We start from the raw sequence: 23,606 nt of genomic DNA, 5'->3' as shown, positions 1-23,606 counted from the left end.
CAATCAGAAACTGTCCATTTCGAGACTTCAATTTGTTTTTTTAATAACGTTTTTTAAGGTAAGATGAGATCATTTGAAATTTTTATATATAATGTAGGCAGGTTTCTGAGAGGGAGTGGGCTCTGCAGTACCCAGGACAATAAAAAAACAAAAGGTTTTGTATTTAATGCTGGTGTGACATCAGAAACAGACTAACAGATGACCTGAGTGCTGCATGTGTTGCTCTCCAATTTACAAAGTATGAGCCAAGGTTAGACAAGTTATCAGCATGAATACAACAGCAAAAAATCACATTAATTATTCAAAAGCATGCCAAATGCTTTTAAAGTTCTGTTATTCAGGTTAAATTACCCTGTTGGCACTTTGCGATAAATAATTAGATTCTGGGTTGCCGTTTGGGCACTGGGTCTCTGAAAGGTTCGCCATCATTGCTGTAGACATTGACATTTGCAAAAAGGGTGCCTGCCACTGCACATAACCAACACACACACACACACACACACACACACACACACGTCCATTATTGAATGCATTTTAGGCTTTGCTTCCACAGATTCTTTTCTAAAATGCTAACAGAGTTTGAGACGTCCCAACCTGCATGTTTCAATTCTGACATCTATGTTACATCTGAAGTCCACCTTTCACCACATTTCAGTTGTTATACCTATCTACTAAATACAGAATGGAGTGATATTTACATATTTGTAAAATGTTATGTTATTTTTACTGCAAAGTAATTGGAGACAAAAACAAAACAAAACATACCCCTCTGAAATTCCAGCCTTTGGTTGAAGGAAACAAGGAAAAGGTATTCTTCTGCTGCCATTTAGCCCTGAAAGATGAGAAAAAAAATAATATTTACTGTTCATCCAAGCACATTCCTCAGTCAGTTCTCCCATTTCAATACTGGATATAGACAAGCTTGAATTGGCACATGCAAAAGGGGTTTTGCATTCAGAATGAGTACACTGCTTGCTTAATGCTCCTTTTCAGTTTACTAAACACAGTTTTGATACACAGAAACCACTAATGGAAGTCCAGAGTCATTTAACACCTCTCACAGAAGTGCAGAAAGCTTTTACTGAGTCTGCAATAACTAGGTTGACAATTCCCTAATGATTCCAATTTAAAATATAAGTCAACCTCCACATGTGTTTTTGGCAAATTTTAAACCAACATAGGGAGGAAGACTGTAGTATTGTTTTCATGTTTTTTTTTTTAATTATTTACCCTTCTCCATTGCTTCATCATCTTATATGAAAGTACGGCCAGTGTTAGAAAAGCTGTGACCCAGGACAGAAATTTGGGAATGGGGCCTCAAAGCTCACCAGCAGTCTGTGTCATATTCAAGTCTGAGCAGGTCGGGGTTCCCTTTGTAGCATGAGGGCCCAGGAATATTGCCCTTATTGCATCCCCTCCCTCTCCCAATCCTGGTCCTGAGGACAATTAGAGTTTCTTTTTTTTTTTTTCCTTTTAACTCGATGTGAATAAAACTTGTATGGTATAGTTATGATGAGCAACAGAAGAAAAAAGTAGGAAATAACATTCGTTACTGGTCCTGATCTCTAAATATAACTAAATCAATATTTCTATGCCAAAGATGAAAAACTAAATTATAATATAGCCTAATCTATAGTTATCCATGGCTGACAATTTTACTGGTTTGTTTTGTATTAGATTAGTATGAGTAGGGAAAGAAGCACCAGGTTTCCCTGAGGGGGACAATTTTTCATCATAAAAGCATCCTGAAGTACTGAAGTTGATACTAGAACGACACATGACGATGAGAGGTGGAATTTTTTTCTCTTCCATTAATATCTATAGTGCTGTAGAATTTGCAATATTCCACAAATTTTTGTGGCATTGATCCGAGATATTTGTCCCTAATCACATGAAGCATAGGAATCCATATAACATACCATACAGTGTTAAAGTATTGTAAGGCTGGCTCCTTTGTATGTTGAAATACCAGATCAAATGACCCTCAATAATGACAGCTTTTGGAGACTGGACAGGACTGTCCTTTTGAGCCAGCCTATGAGCACAAAAATGAAAAAGGAACCCAAGCAACCCATGCCCAAGGCACAGTTTAATCCAGTGAGTGCCCTGTTAGATGGTGCTCCTTAGCCCCTCAGCTACTCAGTCTACAGTCCTCATCCTGACCCTGTCACTACACATTAGGATGATCTGGCCACCAATCACAAATGAGCAACATCTTCAGGCCAGTTAACTGACCGACTACCAGGGTTGCATCATCCCTGCAGCCTGGTAGACAGAGGCAGTGGGTGAGAAGAGGAAATGAGCTGCTAAGAGTATGAGAAGGATCTGCTGCCCTTCTCAACAAGCTACTGCCGCCATGTTGCCTAGAACCATCTGTGGCCAATGCTGCAGCAAGCCATCCATACCATAAGTGACTAGAGAGGTGGGTTGCATACGCTTCCTTCCAGTGCATCAACAATTCTAGGAGCAGGAAGCAATATTCCTTTTATGGAAGTGTAACCAGGTTTTAGTACATGATATCTTTAACTGCATAGAAAGATACAGTCAGTGCTTCTAATATTTCCAAAGATTGCACATGGGAAGTTTGAACAAATTCTTAAGGAAAGGGTTCTCAACCCAGTCCTCGAGACACACCTAGCCAGTCAGGTTTTATATCCACCATGAGTATGCAAGAGATAAATTTGCAGGCACTTCCTCCATCTATCTGGGTTGGGAACCGCTGGCTTAAGGTAATGAGGTAAGTGATGAACATAGGACATGAATATGGTAGATAGAAACGAGGGTGTCAGCACCCATTAATATAATCTGTTTCAAACAGGAAGATCCTGAGTACCGTTCTTCTATAAGTGAGGTTGTTTAATTACATATTAGAGAATTTCTTGTACTAAATATTACTACGTGATCCCCTCTTATCAAGCCCTGGAAGCTGCTAATGCAGCTTGATACAAGGGGGCCTGAATGTTTTCTATTACTGAGAACCTGCATTAGCTCTCTGAATGTTAACAAAAAAAACATTCTAATGATTGTAGAGCCCAAAATATTTACACTGCAACAGTCTAAACAGCCTCAAAATAGCTCGATCCATCTCTTTAAAGCAACTTCAGCTATCATTTGTCATATAGATGAGATGTGAAAACAGTTCATTGATTCTCTCCCAGATAAGTATTTGCCTCAGTTTCTTTCTAAATGCCTGCATGTGAGATCAGTCGCTCACTTTGAGGCCTTGAATTTGTGAGTTTTTATAAATAATTACAAAAATATTAATGAAATCTTGGCTCCCCCTATTTTTGTTCTCTTTGCACCTCCCTGTCCCTTACCCCAGATCGGTACAGTGTTTTTGTATCACAGTTCTAAACAATCCAGCCATGAAAAATCAGGAAGCCAATGTCATTTATTCTTTTTTTAGCTCTTTATTTATGAAGTTTAAAGTTACATTCATGACACAACTATCTCAAATTACGAAGAAAGAAGAAAGCACAAAGAAAAAGAAAGTCACCATATTCAATATAAAATTTTCTGTCATATATAAACCCATCATTACGTTCCATTAGTTTTTAAATTCAGGAGCAATAAATATTGAGACATATCCCTTAATTTTTTGTAGATTTTATTTTGGCTTCACCTTATACACGTGCTTGAATTTATGTTATTTGTTATCGGAAAATTATGTCCTTAGACTGCAGTGGATAGAAATTGACAACAAACTGTGGAACCATGTAAGATTCCAACTTTTTTTTTCAGTGTTTTCAAGATATAGCCAAGCCAGTCACTTTTTCATTACTCTCTGTAATTACTGAATCCACAACAGTCTTATCTATTTGTATATTGAAGTAAGCTATACTGATGTGAAGTTTGTATAGAATCAGTGCTTCTTTTTTGCCGGAACGCAAAGGTACAGCATACCGGCACCTTTTTTTGCCCCCCCGGCGACCACCCAGCGAGTCCTGCACTTCCTCTCAGTCCCCTACTTTTTTTTTTTAAGACTCAGCAGCGCAAACGGTGCAGGCAGCGATTGAAAGAGGCTGTCAGTGTCGGAGCTTCCCTCTGCAAGTCCCGCCTATGCTGTTTCAACTTCCTGTTTCCGCATAGGCGGGACTCGCAGAGGGAAGCTCCGACGCTGACAGCCTCTTTCAATCGCTGCCTGCACTGTTCGCGCTACTGAGTCCAACGCTGGCAGGCAGTGGAGAAGGAGGACGGGCTGGGAGGAGGATGGGCTGGAAGAAGAATCGCTGGACATGGAGAGGGGAGGGCAGGGGAAAGAGGAGAAATCGCTGGACATGGATGGGAGGGGAGGGCAGGGGAGAGAGGAGAATCGCTGGACATGGATGGGAGGGGAGGGGAGAGAGGAGAATCGCTGGACATGGAAAAGAGGAGAATCACTGGACATGGATGGGAGGGGAGGGCAGGGAAGAGAGAATTGCTGGACATGGATGGGAGGAGAGGGCAGGGGAAAGAGAGGAGAATCGCTGGACATGGAAAAGAGGAGAATTGCTGGACATGGATGGGAGGGCAGGGGAGAGAGGAGAATCGCTGGACATGGATGGGAGGGGAGGTCAGGGGAGAGAGGAGAATCGCTGGACATGGAAAAGAGGAGAATCACTGGACATGGATGGAAGGGAGGGCAGGGAAGAGAGAATTTCTGGACATGGATGGGAGGGGAGGGCATGGGAAAGAAGAGAATCGCTGGACATGGAAAAGAGGAGAATCGCTGGACATGGATGGGAGGGCAGGGGAGAGAGGAGAATCACTGGACATAGATGGGAGGGGAGGGCAGGGGAGAGAGGAGAATCGCTGGACATGGATGGGAGGGCAGGGGAGAGAGGAGAATCACTGGACATGGGTGGGAGGGCAGGGGAGAGAGGAGAATCGCTGGACATGGATGGGAGGGGAGGGCAGGGGAGAGAGGAGAATCGCTGGGACATGGAAAAGAGGAGAATCATTGGACATGGATGGGAGGGGAAGGCAGGGGAGAGGAGAATCACTGGACATGGATGGAGAGGAGAACAGGACAGAGAGGAGAATTGCTGGACATGGAAAGATGGAGGGGTTGGCGGGGAGAGAGTCCTAGAAATGCTGAACTTGGGTGGAGGAGAGGGGAGAGAGAATTATTGCTTTATATGGATACAGGGGAGGGAAGAGAGGAGAAATGCTGGACATGGATGGAGGGGTGGAAAGAAAAAAGAAGATACACATGGATGGAGATGAGGGAAAGAGAAGAAAGGAGAAAAACTGCACATGGATGGAGAAAATAGGCAAAAGCTGGATCCACATTATACCTCCTCCAGTCAATTCCATGGAGGAGGACCCAGCTTTACTTATGGATGTATGGCAAGAAATGAAGAAGAAAGGAGGAAAGTAAAGAAATAAATGGAAGGAAGCTCTGGAAACGGAGGTTAAGGGACAGATAGAGAGCAGCAGAATCAGAGACCGGGATGGATAGAAAAACAGTCACCAGACAACAAAGGTAGAAAAAATCATTTTATTTCCATTTTAGTGTTTGAAATATGTCCAATTTGAGAATTTACATCTGCTGTCTTATTTTGCACTGGGTATACTGGAGCTGTAACAGCTTACAGAAATTATTTCTGATGAAAAAAATCACGTTATTTTTTTTCTCCTATACTAGTATTTTCAATGATGTCTGTTTATATGTGCCATAGCTGGTATGTGGGGTGTGGCTAATGTGGGTGTGACCATCATAGGGGTGGAGCCATATGTGGTGACCCCGCTCATAATGAGTACCGGCACCTTTTTTTCTACAAAAAAAAAAGCACTGTATAGAATACTATCCTACCTTACTCCTAAATTCTTCCAAGTAATGGAGCAATTTGCTCTATAATTAATACTTATTATTATAATCTCTCTGTTGTTAAGACGCTTTGTGGCTCAATGATAATGCTATGCTGTGCTTGGCAGTGCTTGAAACTCAGGCTTGAGCTTTGCCATTCAATGATTTGTTGGCATGATTATACGTTTTTGTCTGCTGTCACATCAGCCTGTTATATTTACGTAAAGCATCCTGAAGTCCTGTAGTTTATAACTAGTACACATACTGGAACGACACACGAGGATGAGATGTACAATTTGCAATACTCCACAAATTTGTGTAGCATTGATCTGAAATATATGTCCCTAATCACATAAAGCGCAGGATCCATATAACACACCATAAATACAGTGTTACATTCTTTTAAGGTAAACTGGTCCTTTGTATGTCAAAATACAAGACCAAATGACTCTCAGCAATGACAGCTTTTAGAGACTGGACAGCAGGGTTGTCCTTTTGAGCCAGTCTGTGAGCTAAAAAATGAAAAGTGAACCCAAGCAACCCGTTCCCGAGGCACTATTTAGTCCAGCGAGTGCCCAATTTGATGCTGCTCCTTGCACTCATCAGCTACTCACGGCCTACAGCCCTCACCCTGACACTGTCACTCCCAATGAGGATGACCTGGTCACTAATGACAAGTAAGCAGCATCTTGAGGCCAATTATCTGACCACCCACCAGGGTTGCATCATCCCTGAAGCCTGGTAGAGAGAGGCAGTGGGTGAGAAGGAGGAGCAGCCCTTCTCAACAAGCTACTACCACCTTGTTTTCTAGAACTATCTGTGGCCAATGCTGCAGCAAGCTGTCCATACACCTCCTCCCAGTGCATTGGCAACTCTAGAAGCTGGAAGTCATATTCCTTTTAGAAGTGTAACCAAGCAGGTTTTAGCTTGGTTTGTTTCTACATGGACAGTTTTCAAACTCTGAACACAACTGTAAAGTCTGTGGGTGCGTTTTAACTGCATACCTCACACCAATTTGCAAAAGAAAAGATTTTTCTTTAGAAAATTACCAGACAATATATACCCAAATTTGCAGCAGCTATTTATAAAATTAGATGCATACTTCTGGAAATATAGTTGAACGTAAGTGTAATTCCTTCCCTAGAAATGTCTCCACTGTGTCTGGGTTTCTTGTGGCACTATGAGGGTAATTTCACAAAAGTTGAAAGGAAGAACCAAAGGTCATGGAGGAACAGTAATCCCTACGCCCCTTGTAAGCAAGCCAAAAGGGTAGGGTGGAGAGGTGGGGGGTGTTAGTGATAGAGGTTTTTTTTTTTTTTTTACATTTATAATGGAGAAAGCTGTAAGAGTTCAGGCTCTCTCCAACGTTTTGAGTATTAATGCTGGTCAGTGGAGGGGAGATGGGGGTTTCTTGGATTTCAAGATATGTTTGTACTTTTATTGCTTTTCCCTTCTCTCCTCTTTCTGACTATATTTATTTTTATTTATTTAGATTTTGCTCACACCTTTTTCAGTAGTAGCTCAAGGTGAGTTACATTCAGGTACACTGAATATTGTATTTTCTTCAACATAAAAGGATTTTTCTTTATAGTTGTGGGGGGGGGGACTGCGTTGATGGGTTGAAGGTTGTGTCATTTTATTGGATGATGGTGCAATTTTGCACATTTTATTTATTATTCAACTTCTATATTGACTATGGTTATTATACTTTGTTGTCAATAAAAATTGTTGAATCATAAAATATATGCAAACATTTACACCTGCTCCCAAGCAGGAATAAATATCCGTCGGTTCAGTTTAACCATTTGAGCAGCTTTTGTGGGGCAATTTTACAAAAATCTATAAGTATCTACCATTCAGTTTTCTCCAGGATCAATACTTACTAGCACGCATGCTGCACTACTTAGTCCAAAGAGAATTACAAAGTTGGACATTTCACCATGTCACAAATAGTTTCTTACTATTTTTTTGTTTTTTTTTAATTTGTCTCATCCATCTGTTCTTTGCAATGTAAAAATATAAATTGAAGGTAAAGTATTATTCAACCAAACATCTCTTGCCCGAATGTAAACTCTACCAAGTGAGTCATGTAATGCCTTCCTGAATACAGACTGGCCTGGGATGAATTTCAACGCTTCCAAGAGCACTTCTCTTCTGCAGTGGAAACTGGACCTTTCTTCTGAGTCTACTTTTACGGCATCCTTGGTGTGGGGAAGGGACCATCCTGTGTGAAGACATTTATTTGCACAAGAATGACTTGGCTCAGTGCAACACTTTAAGGAGAGTCTGTTGAGTTCATTTGTCAGCTAGTTCTTTTTAAATCTTTATTCCCTTTGACCTTGTGCCCACTCCCTTGTTACACACACAGAAAATATTTTCCCTCTTCTTCTTGCCAGCTGATTTTTTCTCACTTTGATTTTCAGGTTGTATTTCCTTTATTTAATGGGGTGGATTTCTTAGGAAGTGAATAACTTGGAAATCCCTACAGTGCTATCAGATAGGGGAGTTTCAAAAGTAGAAATCTGTAGGCGTGTGTAGGGCTGGTGGGGTGAAGGAGTAAGGTGCGCAAGACCACATTAGAAGACAACACACCAGACTAGATGGTGCAGTATCTCCCTCAGCTTCAGATGCTGGCAAGTTCCAAATACATAAACAAAATAATCAGCCCATAACAATAGCTGCATTCCTGTGGAATGTTTTAAAAGTATTGACAATAGGAAAAAAGTAGAGGCCATGGAACATCTTTTGACCTGTCCTCGTCTCCCCATCTATCTGGCTGCTGATACTTTATGTGTCAAAAAATTGCTTGAGCCATGGCCCCTGTGGCCCACGTTATTCCACTGCTAAAGAAGCAGTTGACGGAGAGAAATGGGAGAAGTCACTTTACGGTTATGGCAATTACAGCTATATCCAAACCAATAAAAAAATCATATCATCAACTGCTTCTTCCTAACATTTCCAAAATCTATTCTTTCCTCTCTGCACACCATTCACTTGTCATCTTGCACTTAGACTACTGCAGCTTGTTGCTTGCAGCTCTCTCAATGAACCATCTACCACTACTTCAATTTATTAAAAATTCTGCTGCATGGCTTATCTTCCACCAGCATTGCTATGACCCTGTAAGCCCTCTTCTCAAGTTGCTCCACTCCACTCCAGAGTGGAGAAGTAGCCTAATGGTTAGCATGGAGGAACTGGGTTTGATTCCCACTGTGGCTCCTTGTGACTCTGGGCAAGTCACTTAACCCTCCATTGCCCCAGTTAAAAAACTTTGGGCCCCTTTTGCCAAGCTGCGGCAAAAGGGTGCCAGCGCTGGCGTCAGCGCGTGTTTTTGATGTGTGCCAAGGCCCCCTTTTACTGTAGCTGGTAAAAGGGTAGTCTTTCTTTTCTGTGGGAAATGGCCATACAGCAAGTAAAGCACTCACTGCGTGGCCATTTCGGGGGTGAGCCCTTACCGCCACCCATTGAGTTGGCGGTAAGGGCTCCCATGCTAACCCGGTGGTAACTAGGCAGCATGCGGCACTGCCCAATTACCGCTGGGTACACCCCGGCGCTACAAAAATAAATATATTTTTGTAGCGCTGGATATGACGGCGCGCTGGAGGTGCTGCAGTAGCCCATGTTGGGCTTACCGCCGCTTCGTAAAAAGGGGTCCTAAGATTGTGAGCCCACTAGGGACAGAGAAAGTTCCTGTATATAATAAATGTAAACTGTTTTGGTTGTACCACAGAAAGGTGGTATATCAAATCCATGATCCTTACATTGTCTCCCAATCCATTCTCACATTCAAATCAAGCTTGTTCTGCTCACTTACAGGTATCTTCACTGTGCAGCCTCCCTATGATCTCTCATCTTACACCCCATTCCACTGATCAGTAAAGTTGTTATCTGCGCCATTCTCTGACTTCATGCCTTCTCCTTCATTTCACGAAATACCTAAAACAACTTTCCTTAATCAGCAACATCATTATACTACTAGTGACCCACCTTTATAACATAGCTTTCAATTCATAACTTGTCTCTCAATTATTTATGTATTGAATGATTAGCTATAGCTCGAGGTGAGTTACATTCAGGTACAGTGGGTATTTGCTATCCTTGAGGGCTTATATTGAATGTATAAAGATAGCAGCCTAGTCCATATATGCATATATTTTTCAAGGGTCTACACGGCCGCAGAGATGGGGGGCGGGGGAGATTTCCCCAGGCCCAGCCTCCAAGGTAGCCCAGTGCCGGCAAGGCTTCCAGTGACAGGCTGGCAAGACAGGCAGATGGTTCTGCACAGTCTCTCTTCAGCGTGCCGGGACCCGGGTTATTGCATTAATGCATTAACGCAACTCTGCCACCACAGGTCCTTCTTCCTGCCTTGTCCCACCTCCTCCTGTGTGAAGTACTTCCAGTTTCTGCATAGGTGGGAGGGGACACAGCAACAAGAAGGACCTATAGGGGCAGAGCTGCGTTAACGCAATAACCCCTGTCCTGTTGCACAGGAGCAGGAGAGAGAGAGACCGAGGGAGTGAGCAGACAAAGTGACTGGGGGGGGGGGGGGGCTGCGGCGGGGGGCAATAGCCCGGGCCTGGCTTTGTCTCTCAGCAGCTCTGCTCACATACACAATCATGGCTTCACTATCTCTCAAACATAGATACATAAGTACATAAGTATTGCCATACTGGGAAAGACCAAAGGTCCATCAAGCCCAGCACCCTGTTTTCAACAGTGGCCAACCCAGGTCACAAATACCTGGCAAGATCCCCCCAAAAAGTACAAACATTCTATACTGCTTATCCCAGAAATGGTGGATTTTTCCCAAGTCCATTTAATAATGGTCTATGGACTTTTTCTTTAGGAAGCTGTCCAAACCTTTTTAAAACTCTGCTAACATAACCGGCTTTACCACATTCTCTGGCAACGAATTCCAGAGTTTAATTACACGTTGAGTGAAGAAATATTTTCTCTGATTCGTTTTAAATTTACTACACTGTAGCTTCATTGCATGCCCCCTAGTCCTAGTATTTTTGGAAAGCATAAACAGAGGCTTCACATCTACCCGTTCCACTCCACTCATTATTTTATAGACCTCTATCATATCTCCCCTCAGCTGCCATTTCTCCAAACTGAAGAGCCCTAGCCACTTTAGCCTTTCCTCATAGGGAAGTCGTCCCATCCCCTTTATCATTTTCGTCGCCCTTCTCTGCACCTTTTCTAATTCCACTATATCTTTTTTGAGATACGGCAATCAGAATTGAACACAATATTCAAGGTGCAGTCGCACCATGGTGCAATACAAAGGCATTATAATATCCTCATTTTTGTTTTCCATTCCTTTCCTAATAATACCTAACATTCTATTTGCTTTCTTAGCCACAGCAGCACACTGAGCAGAAAGTTTCAACGTATCATCAACAACGACACCTAGATCCCTTGCTTGGTCGGTGACTCCTTGCATAATTCGGGTTCCTCTTTCCCACATGAATCACTTTGCACTTGCTCACATTAAACGTCATCTGCCATTTAGACACCCAGTCTCCCAGTCTCGTAAGGTCCTCTTGTAATTTTTCACAATCCTCCAGCAATTTAACGACTTTGAATAACTTTGTTTCATCAGCAAATTTAATTACTTCACTAGTTACTCCCATCTCTAGGTCATTCATAAATATGTTAAAAAGCAGCGGTCCCAGCACAGACCCCTGGGGAACCCCACTAACTACCCTTATCCATTGAGAATATTCAGGACTTTTTTGAGGGGGTACTTGGGGGTATTGAGTACCGGCACCTTTTCTATTGTCTGCTAAAATTGAGCCATGGACCCCAAGTTTTAATGAAAGAGCTCAGGCTCTACACACCAATTCTGCCTTGTCATATATTCTGTGACTGGTTGCAGGGGGCCTGGCTATTGTGGGGTGGGTCCCTCAGTGATCACCCCACCTCTGAAGGATGGCCTGGAATTTGAGTACCGGCACCTTTTTTGCTAGAAAAAACACACTGAGAATACTGACCATTTAACCATACTCTCTGTTTTCTATCTTTTAACCAGTTTTTAATCCACAATAGAACACTACCTCCTATCCCTTGACTCTCCATTTAGAAATCAGCACACAATCAGCCAGCAGATAATGTTAGTATCACTGAAAACAAGGATAACGTTAAGCACTATGGCCTTTTGGCTTTAATAGTGTCACTAAGGAGGAAGTTATCAACGTGGGCTACTGTTAAGACATGTTATTTTACTGTTAACCCCAGTTATTAACTAGTCTCATTGCATTAAATGGGACCTGTGCTAAAATAGCATGAGTTAGTAGTAAAATAACATGCCTTAACGGTATCCCACGTTGATAACTTCCTCACTTAGTGTGAAGAAGATTAGTCTCTGGTGGAGAATGACACGGGGGTGACCTTCTTTCCTTTTCAGATTTTGGATTTTTTTTTTTTTTTTTTTGCAAAAGGTCCAAAGTCGGACACAGACTTCATATCGAAAATGTCCCCTCTATGTAACTTTCTGCTTTGAAAATATTTCACAAGGTAACCCGAAGTGAAACCCAGAATTGATATAATGGAAGATATGTGTCTTGATTATTGCTAAAATTACTGACATTGCAACACAAGTCTAATGTTCTGTAAATTAGAGATGATGGAATCAAAATAGGAAAGGGAAATGGGACTTGACATACCACCTTTCTGAGGTTTTTGCAACTACATTCAAAGCAGTTTACATATATTCAGGTACTTATTTTGTACCAGGGGCAATGGAGGGTTAAGTGACTTGCCCAGAGTCACAAGGAGCTGCAGTGGGAATCAAACTCAGTTCCCCAGGATCAAAGTCCACTGCACTAACCACTAGGCTACTCCTCCACTAGCAACATTCCATATAGAATCTACAAATAGTAGCAACAGCAACATTGCATGTAGAATCTCAAATAGGGAAAGGGAAATGGGACTTGATATACTGCCTTTCTGAGGTTTTTGCAACTACATTCAAAGCGGTTTACATATATTCAGGTACTTATTTTGTACCAGGGGCAATGGAAAACCAAACCAAACTATATATTAACATTTTGCAGTGCTTTCACCCTCAGCACCAGTTTTTGTAGACAAGAACTGGTAGAAGGATGACATTTTTTGGGGGTGGGTGGGGCTTCACATATTTGGAGATGGCTGTATAGGCTTTTGTAAGCTTTAGGTTATATTACTGTAATGATATGTTTGCAGTTCTGTCAGAATCAGAATTACAACTGCTAGTATGTTTAAAAATTATTCTTGCTGCCTCAGAGATGAGTATATTACACTGGTGTTTAAAAATAAACTCCACCCTTCCACAAAGAATATAAATACACTTTATTTTAAAATAATAGTGCTAACGCTCATGCACATGAGTCTATTTTAAAGGCATGTCAATGCACAGGAATGGATAACCTAAGAGAAAACTGTAAGAACGAAACAAACAAATATTTAAAAATAGCATTAAACCAGCTAATCTACCAAAACAACAAAAGTCCCCACAATGCAGACCCAAAACTGCACAAGCAACTAATGGAAGACAAAACAAATACAGAACATAGGCCAATCTAAGATTTATTGTACGCTGCAAGCTCACAGGAAAGTAAAATCTGTACTGGCCCAGTGGTAGTGGTATGCGCAAAGGCACCAGTTGGATCCCTAGATGGATTTTCTGCTCTCTGGGGGTTCCTTTTACAAAGCGGTGGTAAGCCCAATGCAGCCTTACTGCATGCTAAAACTGAACTAATGCCAGGACAATACAGCCACCGGCGGTAATTCTGGGTTGAGCACTTGCCATTTTTTTTTTGTTTTGTTACATTTGTACCCTGCACTTTCCCACTCATGGCAGGCTCAATGTGGCTTACATGAGGCAATGGAGGGTTAAGTGACTTGCCTAGAGTCACAAGGAGCTGCCTGTGCCTGAAGTGAGAATTGAACTCAGTTCCTCAGGACCAAAATCCACCACCCTAACCACTAGGCCACTCCTCCTCTCCAGTGCTCCCTGGAATTTTTTTTTTGTCTAGCACGGCGCTAACCTGATGGTAATCAGGTATTGCCGCACGCTGCCTAGTTACCGCTGGGTTACCGTGGCAGCCCCTACCGCCACCTCAAATGGCTGCTCCCTGCCGCATGGCCATTTTTGGGGGAGCTTTTTACCTGCTGTGGTAAAAAGGGTCCTGGTGCGCAGGAAAATAACAGCTTTCGCCACTTCCCTTTTTCCTGCAGCTTAGTAAAAGGACCCCTGGGTCAGCTGGGGGATGTCGTTGCTCAAGGGTGATACCTAGTGGATAGATTTAGAGTCCATGATTACATTCCTCCAGAAGGAAGCCTGGTACATGGCTTCAAGCTGAGGACTAGAATGCCTGTTAGTTTGAAAAACAAAAAACCTTTGTTTTTTTGTTTGTGGGTAAATCTATGCATGTACATTAGAAGTAAACTGTTAGTGTGATATTAGGTGTGTTAGCAACTTGCTATGTATGTTGGAATTTAAAAAGGTGTGGGACAGGCATGTGCGATCCTTTTGGAAAGGATAAGTAAGTGGTTACTGAGGATGGGCAGACTGGATGGGCCTTATCTGCCATCATGTTTCTATACCTTGTGAAAAAGTACATGTGTAGAAATATGTAACCTCACACAATGCCTCTTCTTTATGCAGACAAGTTTATGCATGTCATGAAAGCATGGGTATACTTTCAGGTAGCTGAAAATATATGAAACTGACTCATACAGGATAACTCTGTTTTTACCTGTGTTAACAGGCGATACAATCTTAAAATTTACTCCATATGTCTCAAACTAAAAGTGGAAATATCTGATTCCAAATAATGCAGCAGCTCTGAAGGATACAAGACTGAAGGTGCTTTTAAAAAACACATTAATCAGACACAAACAAACTGCAAGCAAAGAGCAAACAGGAAGCGAAATACTGATGCTTTTGTCTGTTTTAACAAACTGACTTATTTACAAATAAGTTAAACAGCACTTCAGTGTTAGCAGTTTCAACACACAAGTAAATAAGGCGAACGGCTCCATCCGGAGCCTGCTGTTAACAAGGGGGGTGAGTGCCCCTCCCCCACGGATGCGGCTGTGAAGGTTTGGAGCGGTGTTTTGCACATCGGCTTCAGGCCGGCAGTTAGAGGACACAGGGATAACCTGATTGGATGGCATTTTTAAAAAGTGTTTGGGCGACAGCCACTGACCAATCAGTGGCAGCTCCTGCTGGGAGAAGGGTGGAGAGTGTAATTAGAGTTAGGGAGCTGTGGAGGTGGAGGAAGTCTTCCTGCAGGACCTGAAGGAAGAAAATCCCGCCCAACCCTCCCTTCTCAAAAAACTAAACGAACAAATAAAAAAAAAAAAAAACAGGTTATTGGTATATCTGGTTTTGTTTTATATCAGCAGTTGTTGCAGTGTGTGTGTGTGTGTGTGTGTGTGTGTGTGTGGGGCACCCAAGCATAGGCCCTTCAAGGGGGGGGGGGGGGTACCCAAGCATAGGCCCTTCAAGGAGGTCCTTGAAGGATGCCTTACTGTTCACCTGGTGTTAAATGGGAGGCCTTGGTTACTATTCCAAGCCTACAGGTCTAGGCTTGGGGGTTCGGTGAACTTGCCCTTGCTGTATGGCGGGGCAAGGGAAATGGTATTTGGTAAGGTTTACCGCGGTCACCTTGCTGCAGATGGCAGGTAGCCCAGTGTCCTTTCTTGGTTGAATGCTAGCTCGGGTTACTGTTATACCACCAATAATTATGAAGCTGCGGCCTTGTTAAACTCAATAAAATGTTTTGACTGTTAAAGAAAAAGGTTGTTTGGTGTTTAGTTATTATTGGGTGAGCGGGGGTGGGGGGGGCAAGTCTCACATCCTTTGTTAAAAAGTCTCAAGGAATTTTTGAGTGAGAGAAAGATCGTGTGTGTAAATGTGCACATGTTCTATCTTGCATTTGTTGGGCACTGTGTGGTGTGTGTGGCTTTCTGAACTAAACAGCAGTACTAAATGTGCAATACCATTTGGGCGAGTTAAAGAACAGTTTTAAAAATAGCACTAAATGCTGCTATTTTCTCTCATATTTAAGAGAAAAGATCGTGTTTAATCCCTCTATCACCATAACTACCATCCCCATTTAAAAAAAAGATGTGGTGGTAATTTTGCAAGTACAGCTCGGTTGAATATATAAACAGCTTGTAATTAGTTTCCTGCTATACTTAAATATTTAATAAAATTTGTGAACGTGATTGCATATAATTGAACTTTCTCATATTTGCAATAACTCTGTATGATCATAGCAATAAGCCTTTCTCTCTCTTTTTTTTTTTTAAATTAAGGGGTCTTTTTATTAAGCTGCAGTAAGGGCTAGACTTACTGCAGGATGCACTCAGGTGTCCTGAGGTAAGTTCCAAATTGGTGTGAGCTAAAAAGATTTTGTATTTTTTGGGTTGAGGGGTGTGCCTGAGGGGTGTGTCTATGCTAATCAGTTAGTGCATTTTTATTACCATGCACTCATTAGCACAGGATTGCCACATGAGCCCTTACAGCCTACAAAATGGGTGGTAGTTAAGTGCTTATGTGGTAATTGTTTTTAATGGCCATGTGCTAATGGCAACAGCATATGGCTATTAAGTGAAAAAAAAAAAAAAATTGGCTACTTTACAGCTCTGGTAAAACTGGCCTTAATGCACGGGAAAACCCCGCGTAAGGGTGCGCTAAGGTCACTTTCTACTGCAGCTAAATAAAAGGATCCCTAAGCGGCCCTTTTACTAAAATTTAGTGCACGCTAACCCCTGGATTCTATATAGCACACCTTGAGTTACAAGCGGTTCTGCGCACAAATCTAGGCATATTCTATAACTATGTACATAGATTAATTGTTTTAACAAGGTGTGAAGCGTTAACAGCTCTTAACAAGCAATAACAACCACTAACTGGCACAACTTAGAATTTACGTGTATTATTATTATTTATTGCATTTGTATCCCACATTCCCCCATCTATTTGCAGGCTCAATGTGGCTTACATAGATTTGTATACATTTGCTAAGCTTCTTCTGTAATGTACTGCGTGTAAATTCTAATGCGAGAAGGCAAAAAGGGGCGTGCTTAGGGGGCGTGGAAATGGGTGTTTCATGGGTGTTCCAAAATCTACGTATGTTGTTATAAAATATGGGCCAGTGCGCATAAATCTACGCACAGGGATATACACCAGCTTTTCGTTGGCGTAAATGCATACACGTATATTTAGTTGCATGAACTGTGACTGTATATTCTAAATACCGCATGTAGATTTATGTGTGTTATTTAGAATTATTTTAGACGCTATATATAGAATCGGGCCCTAAATGCTAAAAAGCCCATAGGTATAAAATGAGCTTCTTAGCATTTAGCGCACACTAATTCCATTAGCACATGGAAAAGGCCCACTAAGTTTGATTGGATGGGATGGACCCTGGAGTTCAGGACATATAATTCACCGAGCCTCAGCAAAGAGAGCTGTCTCTTTTTCTTCCTGGCTAAGACTGAAGACAAAACCAGTACACTCTAAAGGAAATTAGCTCCTGGGCCAATCAGAGCCAAGTCAACAAGATTTGAAAGTATACTGCTGCTTGCTTCCTGCTTGTGTTAAAGAACATTCAGTTCCCTATAACAGCTTTACAACAAAAAAAAAACACCATCTGCTGGCTAAATAAGAGAAATACACTTCAGGACATAATTAAAATAGGAAAAAACTAACACATTTTACAGGCTTAAAACACAGTTTCTTCACAAACTCTTATTAGAAAACCGGTCATAGTCACCCTTTAAGGGGTTTTTGAGCAATATATAGCTCCCCCTGGACTGTTGAGGTTTTATTATTTAAAATTGGATTATATGCTGACTTAATCTCTCTTTACTGATTTAGGGGTATGTTTACTAAGGTGCGTTAGCGTTTTTAATGCGCCTGTAAATTTAAGGTACATTAAACGCTAACGCGCCTATACATTTCTATGGGTGCATTAGTGTTTAACGCACATACACCATTTATGCACGTTAAAAATGCTAACGCACTCATAGCGCCACTTAGTAAACATAGGTGAAAGTTTGGCTAAATTATTTTTGATAAGTGGATATTTTGCCTTTGCTTTCTTTTTCGATAGTTCAAAAATAAGTGCCAAAAATAGTGCCATGCCTTATAAAATAGCATGCAGCTAGATGCATGCGCATATCTAGGTGGTGCAATTAGCGTCAATATTTGGTTGTTAGCACCCAATTATCGGTAGTTAAGGGCTCGTTAATTTGCACAAGTTTGGGCATGCAAATCTAGGTGCCAATACATAGAATACAGGGGACTGTGTACATCTTTGCTGTTGCCAAGATATGTCTCCAGTCTTGTCTTCTTTATGTGGAGGGTTTTGCATGGAGCAAAAAAAAACCTTATGCATATGGATGGACAGACAGACCAACCCTCCCTAATAGGTGCCACAGCTAGAGTGAAACACACCTAAAACCCAACCAAAAAAAAGATCTGTATACATTCCATGGGAAATCAGTTATGAGAAAGAAATGTTTCCACATGCCTATATGTAATTCTGCCTGTACAAAAACAAACATTCTCCCATTCCGTTAAGGTAATTACTTGTCATTTAGATAAACCTGTAATGCTTCCTAGAGAATGCCAAGTACAGTCTGCAAAAAAAAAAACAACCCAATTTCAACATACTCTGTATTTTATTTAATTTCTTCAAAATATATCTCGTTTACAGTTCATATTTTAAGAGCAGGAGACCAGAGGGAAACAACAACACAAATTAAACGTGAAGTAATAGTGAAGTGGGCATAGATAGAACAAGAAAGGGGAGACACGGAGCAGAGGAAGAAAACTTTACTGAAGGACCCTTTACCGCTCGTGTTATTGCAAACAACTGCATCGGGGGGGGGGGGGGGGGGAGGTCAGAGTTGTCCATTACTGAAAAACAATGCTTCTTGTGCAAATTCAACAGTCACAATATTACAGCTTTCAATGGAAATAAAATCCTCGGTGAAAAAGGTGCCACTTCTATAAAGTCAAGGCTTCAGTCATATTCTACCAGAAGTACCTCAGGATCTGCTTACTCCCTCTGGTGGCAGATGAGGTGAAATACCAGGACACATGAAATCATGTTTTTTTTTCTTTTGCAGCAGCAATGTATGGAACTCATTCCCTGGTTTCTGCTATGATGAGGATGTCCTCAGCCAATCTGGCATCCATGAGGCATTTCATACAGGATTTTATTGTGACTCTTAAGTAGAGGAGTGTGGTAGCCGTGTTAGTCCACTCTTAAGGTTATCAATAGAAATCAAACAAAATAAAACATGGAAAAGAAAATAAGATGATACCTTTTTTATTGGACAAAACTTAATACATTTCTTGATTAGCTTTCGAAGGTTGCCCTACATACAATCCAGAGCTGGAAAAACTGAGGACATACAATCCAGAGCTGGAAAAACTGAGGAAAATCATAAGAGATCTACAACCTATACTCCAGGAGGATGAATTACTGAAAGAGATATTCCCATCCCCACCAGTACTGGCCTTCCGACAGCCACCCAATTTAAAACACAAGCTAATCAGAAGTAAACTTCCTTCACAGACTGAAAAGGAACAGAAGGGCACACTTCCCTGTAATTTATCCAATTGCAAACTATGCCAAAATATTTCACAGGACCCCAAAGTCATCCACAAAGGAAAGATATTCAACATAAAGGGATCTTTCACTTGCTCATCTTCCAATGTGGTATATATCATTCAGTGTAAAAAATGTAATGAAGGATGCTATATTGGAGAAACAGGCCAGATGCTTAAGACAAGATTCAATTTACATAGACATCATATAAACAATACTGGTGCCAGCAGGGTTCCCACGCCTGTTGGGCAACATTTTACAGGACCAGGACACTGCACCAGTGACTTCACAGTGAGAATCCTCAAAGGTAACTTTAAAACCATACAAGAACGTAAGACCTTTGAAGTCAGAATGATTGAATATTTTAACACCCAACAGAAAGGACTTAACAAGGATCTGGGGTTCCTAGCCCATTATAAACCATAAATCTGTATGTCTCTGTTGATCACCCTCCCCTCACCTATCCACACCCACCCTGTTAGAATATCAATGATATGCTTTGATGTCCCCATGCATACTTCCTACCCACCCCCATCCTCCCACCCTGTCAGACTGTCATAGTAATGCTTGAATATTATCACTTATATACACTGTCAGCTAGCACATTTGCTTATTTCCGATCTGACGAAGAAGGGCAACCTTCGAAAGCTAATCAAGAAATGTATTAAGTTATGTCCAATAAAAAAGGTATCATCTTATTTTCTTTTCCATGTTTTATTTTGTTTGATTTCTATTGATAATTGTGACTCTTGAATTTGCACATGAAGTGTTAATTTACGGTGACAGACATGGGCCATGTCGGGTCCTTCAATACAGTTTGCTTCCTCCACTCCGTGTCTCCGCCTTGTTCCATCTACAGCCCACTTCACTGTTTATTGTTTTACAGTTCATATTTGACATTTTACTCCTGTCACTAGAAAAATGCAGATTATAGCTTTATGTTAGTCTCAGTATAAATTACTTGTGGTGAAGGAATTACCTCTTTTTAAAATTAGAGCTGCCAGAACACGCCTTTCCTCTTTCTTTGTAAAGAACAAAACACTTTTCTTGGTTAGCTTCTCAGAAAGCTACAAGTCTGTCAACATTAAAAATTGAGAGCTCCTCACCCCCTCCCCCACAAAACCCCTTCCTATGGTGCAAGGTGCATGTCCATTTCTGGCTTTTGTCAATGACCTTCATGTATAACCCTTCAGAACCACCCACTCACACAGTACAAGATAAAATTCAATGTGAGTCTGCTCAATCCTCAGACCTTCCTAAGCAGAGAGTGCCAACTGCAGAAACATTGTTTTATAATGTAAACTATAGCCCAATAAACAGGGAAGCTGAACCACACAGCATGAAATTCATTTCAGACTGGACTTTAACAAAATACAAGAAAGTGAAAAGTCAGTGTACATTACGCCTCCCAATACCAAGAAGAGAACAACTAAACCGCATTCCCTCGGAGATCTGAGTCGATTCTATAACAATGAGCATAACTTAACAAGCGTAACAAGCTAATGAGTGCTGATAACAGCACTTACAAGCAATAATGCGCACTAATTGGTACTGATTAGAATTTAGGCACACAACTTGCTAAGCGTATTCTGTAACGATGTTCACCAAACTTAGAACGTGTGCAGGCAAAAAGGGCCATGGTTATATACATAGTGTAAATAATGAACCTAACTAGGCCTTTCCAAAACCAGGTCCAGAGGCTTGAAGCTGTCAGACCTAATAATTATGGCCTCTGTGTGACCCAGAGGCTCAAGAGCTGTGGTGACAGGCTTGCTGACAGGCTTGCAGAGAGAAAGAAGCTGCTCCTTGTGATCTTGGGCAAGTCAACCCTCCATAGCCTCAGGTACAAACTTAGATTGTGAGCCCTCCTGGGACAGAGAAATATGCAATGTACCTGAATGTAACTCACCTTGAACTACTACTGAAAAAGGTGTAAGCAAAATCTAAATAAATAAATAAACAAACAAACATGAAGCATTTGTTCCTGCAAGGTGTTTACTAAAGAATGTGGTTTAGGGGGCTTTTTCTGTTATCAGGTCTGGAACATAGATAAATGTTTGCTGGCGAAATGGACCATGCTAATCAGTATGATGTTGCTTTAGCCCTGTCCAATAATCTTGATCAAGTGTGGTTGAAACTAATAACTATCTACATTGTAGCCGAAACTAATGCTACAGAAATGTTTGAGCTGCGTAATGGTAGAAGAGTATACAAATATGATAGAAGGCAAGACAAAATTAGAGAAGTACTCAGAGATAGCACTCTTGTGCAGCTTTGTGGTAACTCTCTCATGAGAAAAGAATCATAGTTTGTTTTCTTGCTTGGTAAGTAAAAAGGGAATATTTTCTCATCTCTGTGTGGCCTTCACTTCTTCTCTCCCTAACTGTATGAGTGTGTGGAACATTCTATTGGGTTGGGGAGGGCAGACGATTAAACAATAGTAACATAGTAGAAGATGGCAGATAAAGACCTGTATGGTCCATCCAGTCTGCCCAACAAGATAAACTCATTGTATGTGATACTTTATATGTATACCAGACCTTGATTTGTCCTTGCCATTTTCAGGGCACAGACTGTAGAAGTCTGCCCAGCACTTACTTTGCTTCCAAATTACCTATGTTGCCACCCAATCCCCGCTAAGCCACTGTGGATCCATTTCTTCCAAACAGGATTCCCTAAGGAACTTATGCCAAGTAAAACAGCCTAAATGGATGCAACCAAATTTGGTCGCATGGAGAGGCACTCGGTGTATTCTATACACCATGTGAAAATTTAAGCATACTTTAGAGAACACGCCTAGGTGAATTTTTTTATCAACATGACCAGCAAGACATATGGATAACGGAAGCAGCATTCAGAGATCATATTTAGCAGCAACTATCCAGTTAAGTACCACTGAAATATTAACATTTGAGCCAGGCAGAGCAATTACTTGGCTCTCCCACCTGGTTAAACTGCTCTGAATATCGATCTGATAATTTGCCGCAAGCAAGGTAACAGCCCTTATTGTACAGTAAGAGTGAAAACTATGTACATGGAGTTATCCGTGTACTTTTATATGGACTTTCAGCAGTATAATCCATATAAGCTAGATCACTGAGAGGGTCCTTTTACTAAGCTGTAGTACATGGCTTACTGCGGGATGTGCTCAGGCGTCCTCTGGTAAGTTCTAAACCTGCCTGCGCTATCCACACACTAAAAAAATATTTAATTTTTTTTTGTTGGAGGTGTGTCTGGGGGGCAGAGAGTAGGTGTTCCTGCCCTAATCAGTTACCATGCCCAAATTACTGTGTGCTAACTGGTCAGCACAGGATTACCTCATGAGCCCTTATCACCTACACCACAGGTGTCAGTAAGTAATCACGTGGTAATGTTTTTAATGGCCACATGCTAATGGCAACATTAGCACATGGCCATTTTTATTTATTTATTTAGATTTTGCTCACACCTTTTTCAGTAGTAGCTCAAGGTGAGTTACATTCAGGTACTCTGGAAATTTCTGTATCCCAGGAGAGCTCACAATCTAAGTTTGTACCTGAGGCAATGGAGGGTTAAGTGACTTGCCCAAGATCACAAGGAGCAGTGGTGGGATTTGAACTGGCCACCCCTGGATTGCAAGACCGGTGCTCTAACCACTAGGCCACTGCTCCATTATTATTATCTCCATTAATAGATAAAATAGAAAATCGGCCATTTTACTGCTGCAGTATAAATGGCCTTAGTGCACGGGGAAAACCCATGTAAGACTGAAGTAAAGCTACTTCTTACCACAACTTAGTGAAAGAACGCCTGAATATCCTGGCATTACTTCATATAGATAAGTTATCTGTATAAAATTAAGCCTCCTATTTTTAACAGGATAACTTACATGGATAATGATTGAAGATCACTGCTATACATCTATCCTAAGGCCCTGTCCTCCAATTTCCCTGGCTACTCCTCCTGCTATCCACATAAATGTTGACTAGATGTTTGCCTCGTATGGCCAAAATGTACATGGATATCAGCCCAGCATATTAAACAAACACGCATATGCGGTCAGCACCCATATAAGTTGTTCTGAATATTGGCTCTGTGTTTATCTCTGACACGGCTTGAAAACATTTAAAGTAATTTATTAAAGCCATTAGTAATACATCTCACTTACGAGCAAATTGTGATACTCTCATTATCAGCAGCCTCCAGGTGTGTGGGCGCAT

At 41.4% G+C, this 23,606-nt stretch overlaps 1 protein-coding gene across 1 annotated transcript in view; it reads right to left on the bottom strand.

The window, feature by feature from the left end:
• The window catches only part of ARHGEF3 (Rho guanine nucleotide exchange factor 3), a 256,348-nt gene that overhangs the window by 165,668 nt on the left and 67,074 nt on the right, over positions 1–23,606 (bottom strand). Inside the window, 1 exon segment of the mRNA XM_030205432.1 lies at positions 766–832. Coding sequence (XP_030061292.1) covers positions 766–832 — 67 coding nt within the window.

This window comes from Microcaecilia unicolor, chromosome 6 (assembly GCF_901765095.1).
Source record: "Microcaecilia unicolor chromosome 6, aMicUni1.1, whole genome shotgun sequence".
NCBI lineage: Eukaryota > Metazoa > Chordata > Amphibia > Gymnophiona > Siphonopidae > Microcaecilia > Microcaecilia unicolor.
Note: the sequence above shows the minus strand (reverse complement) of the source record. Positions and strands in the feature narration are given on the sequence as shown.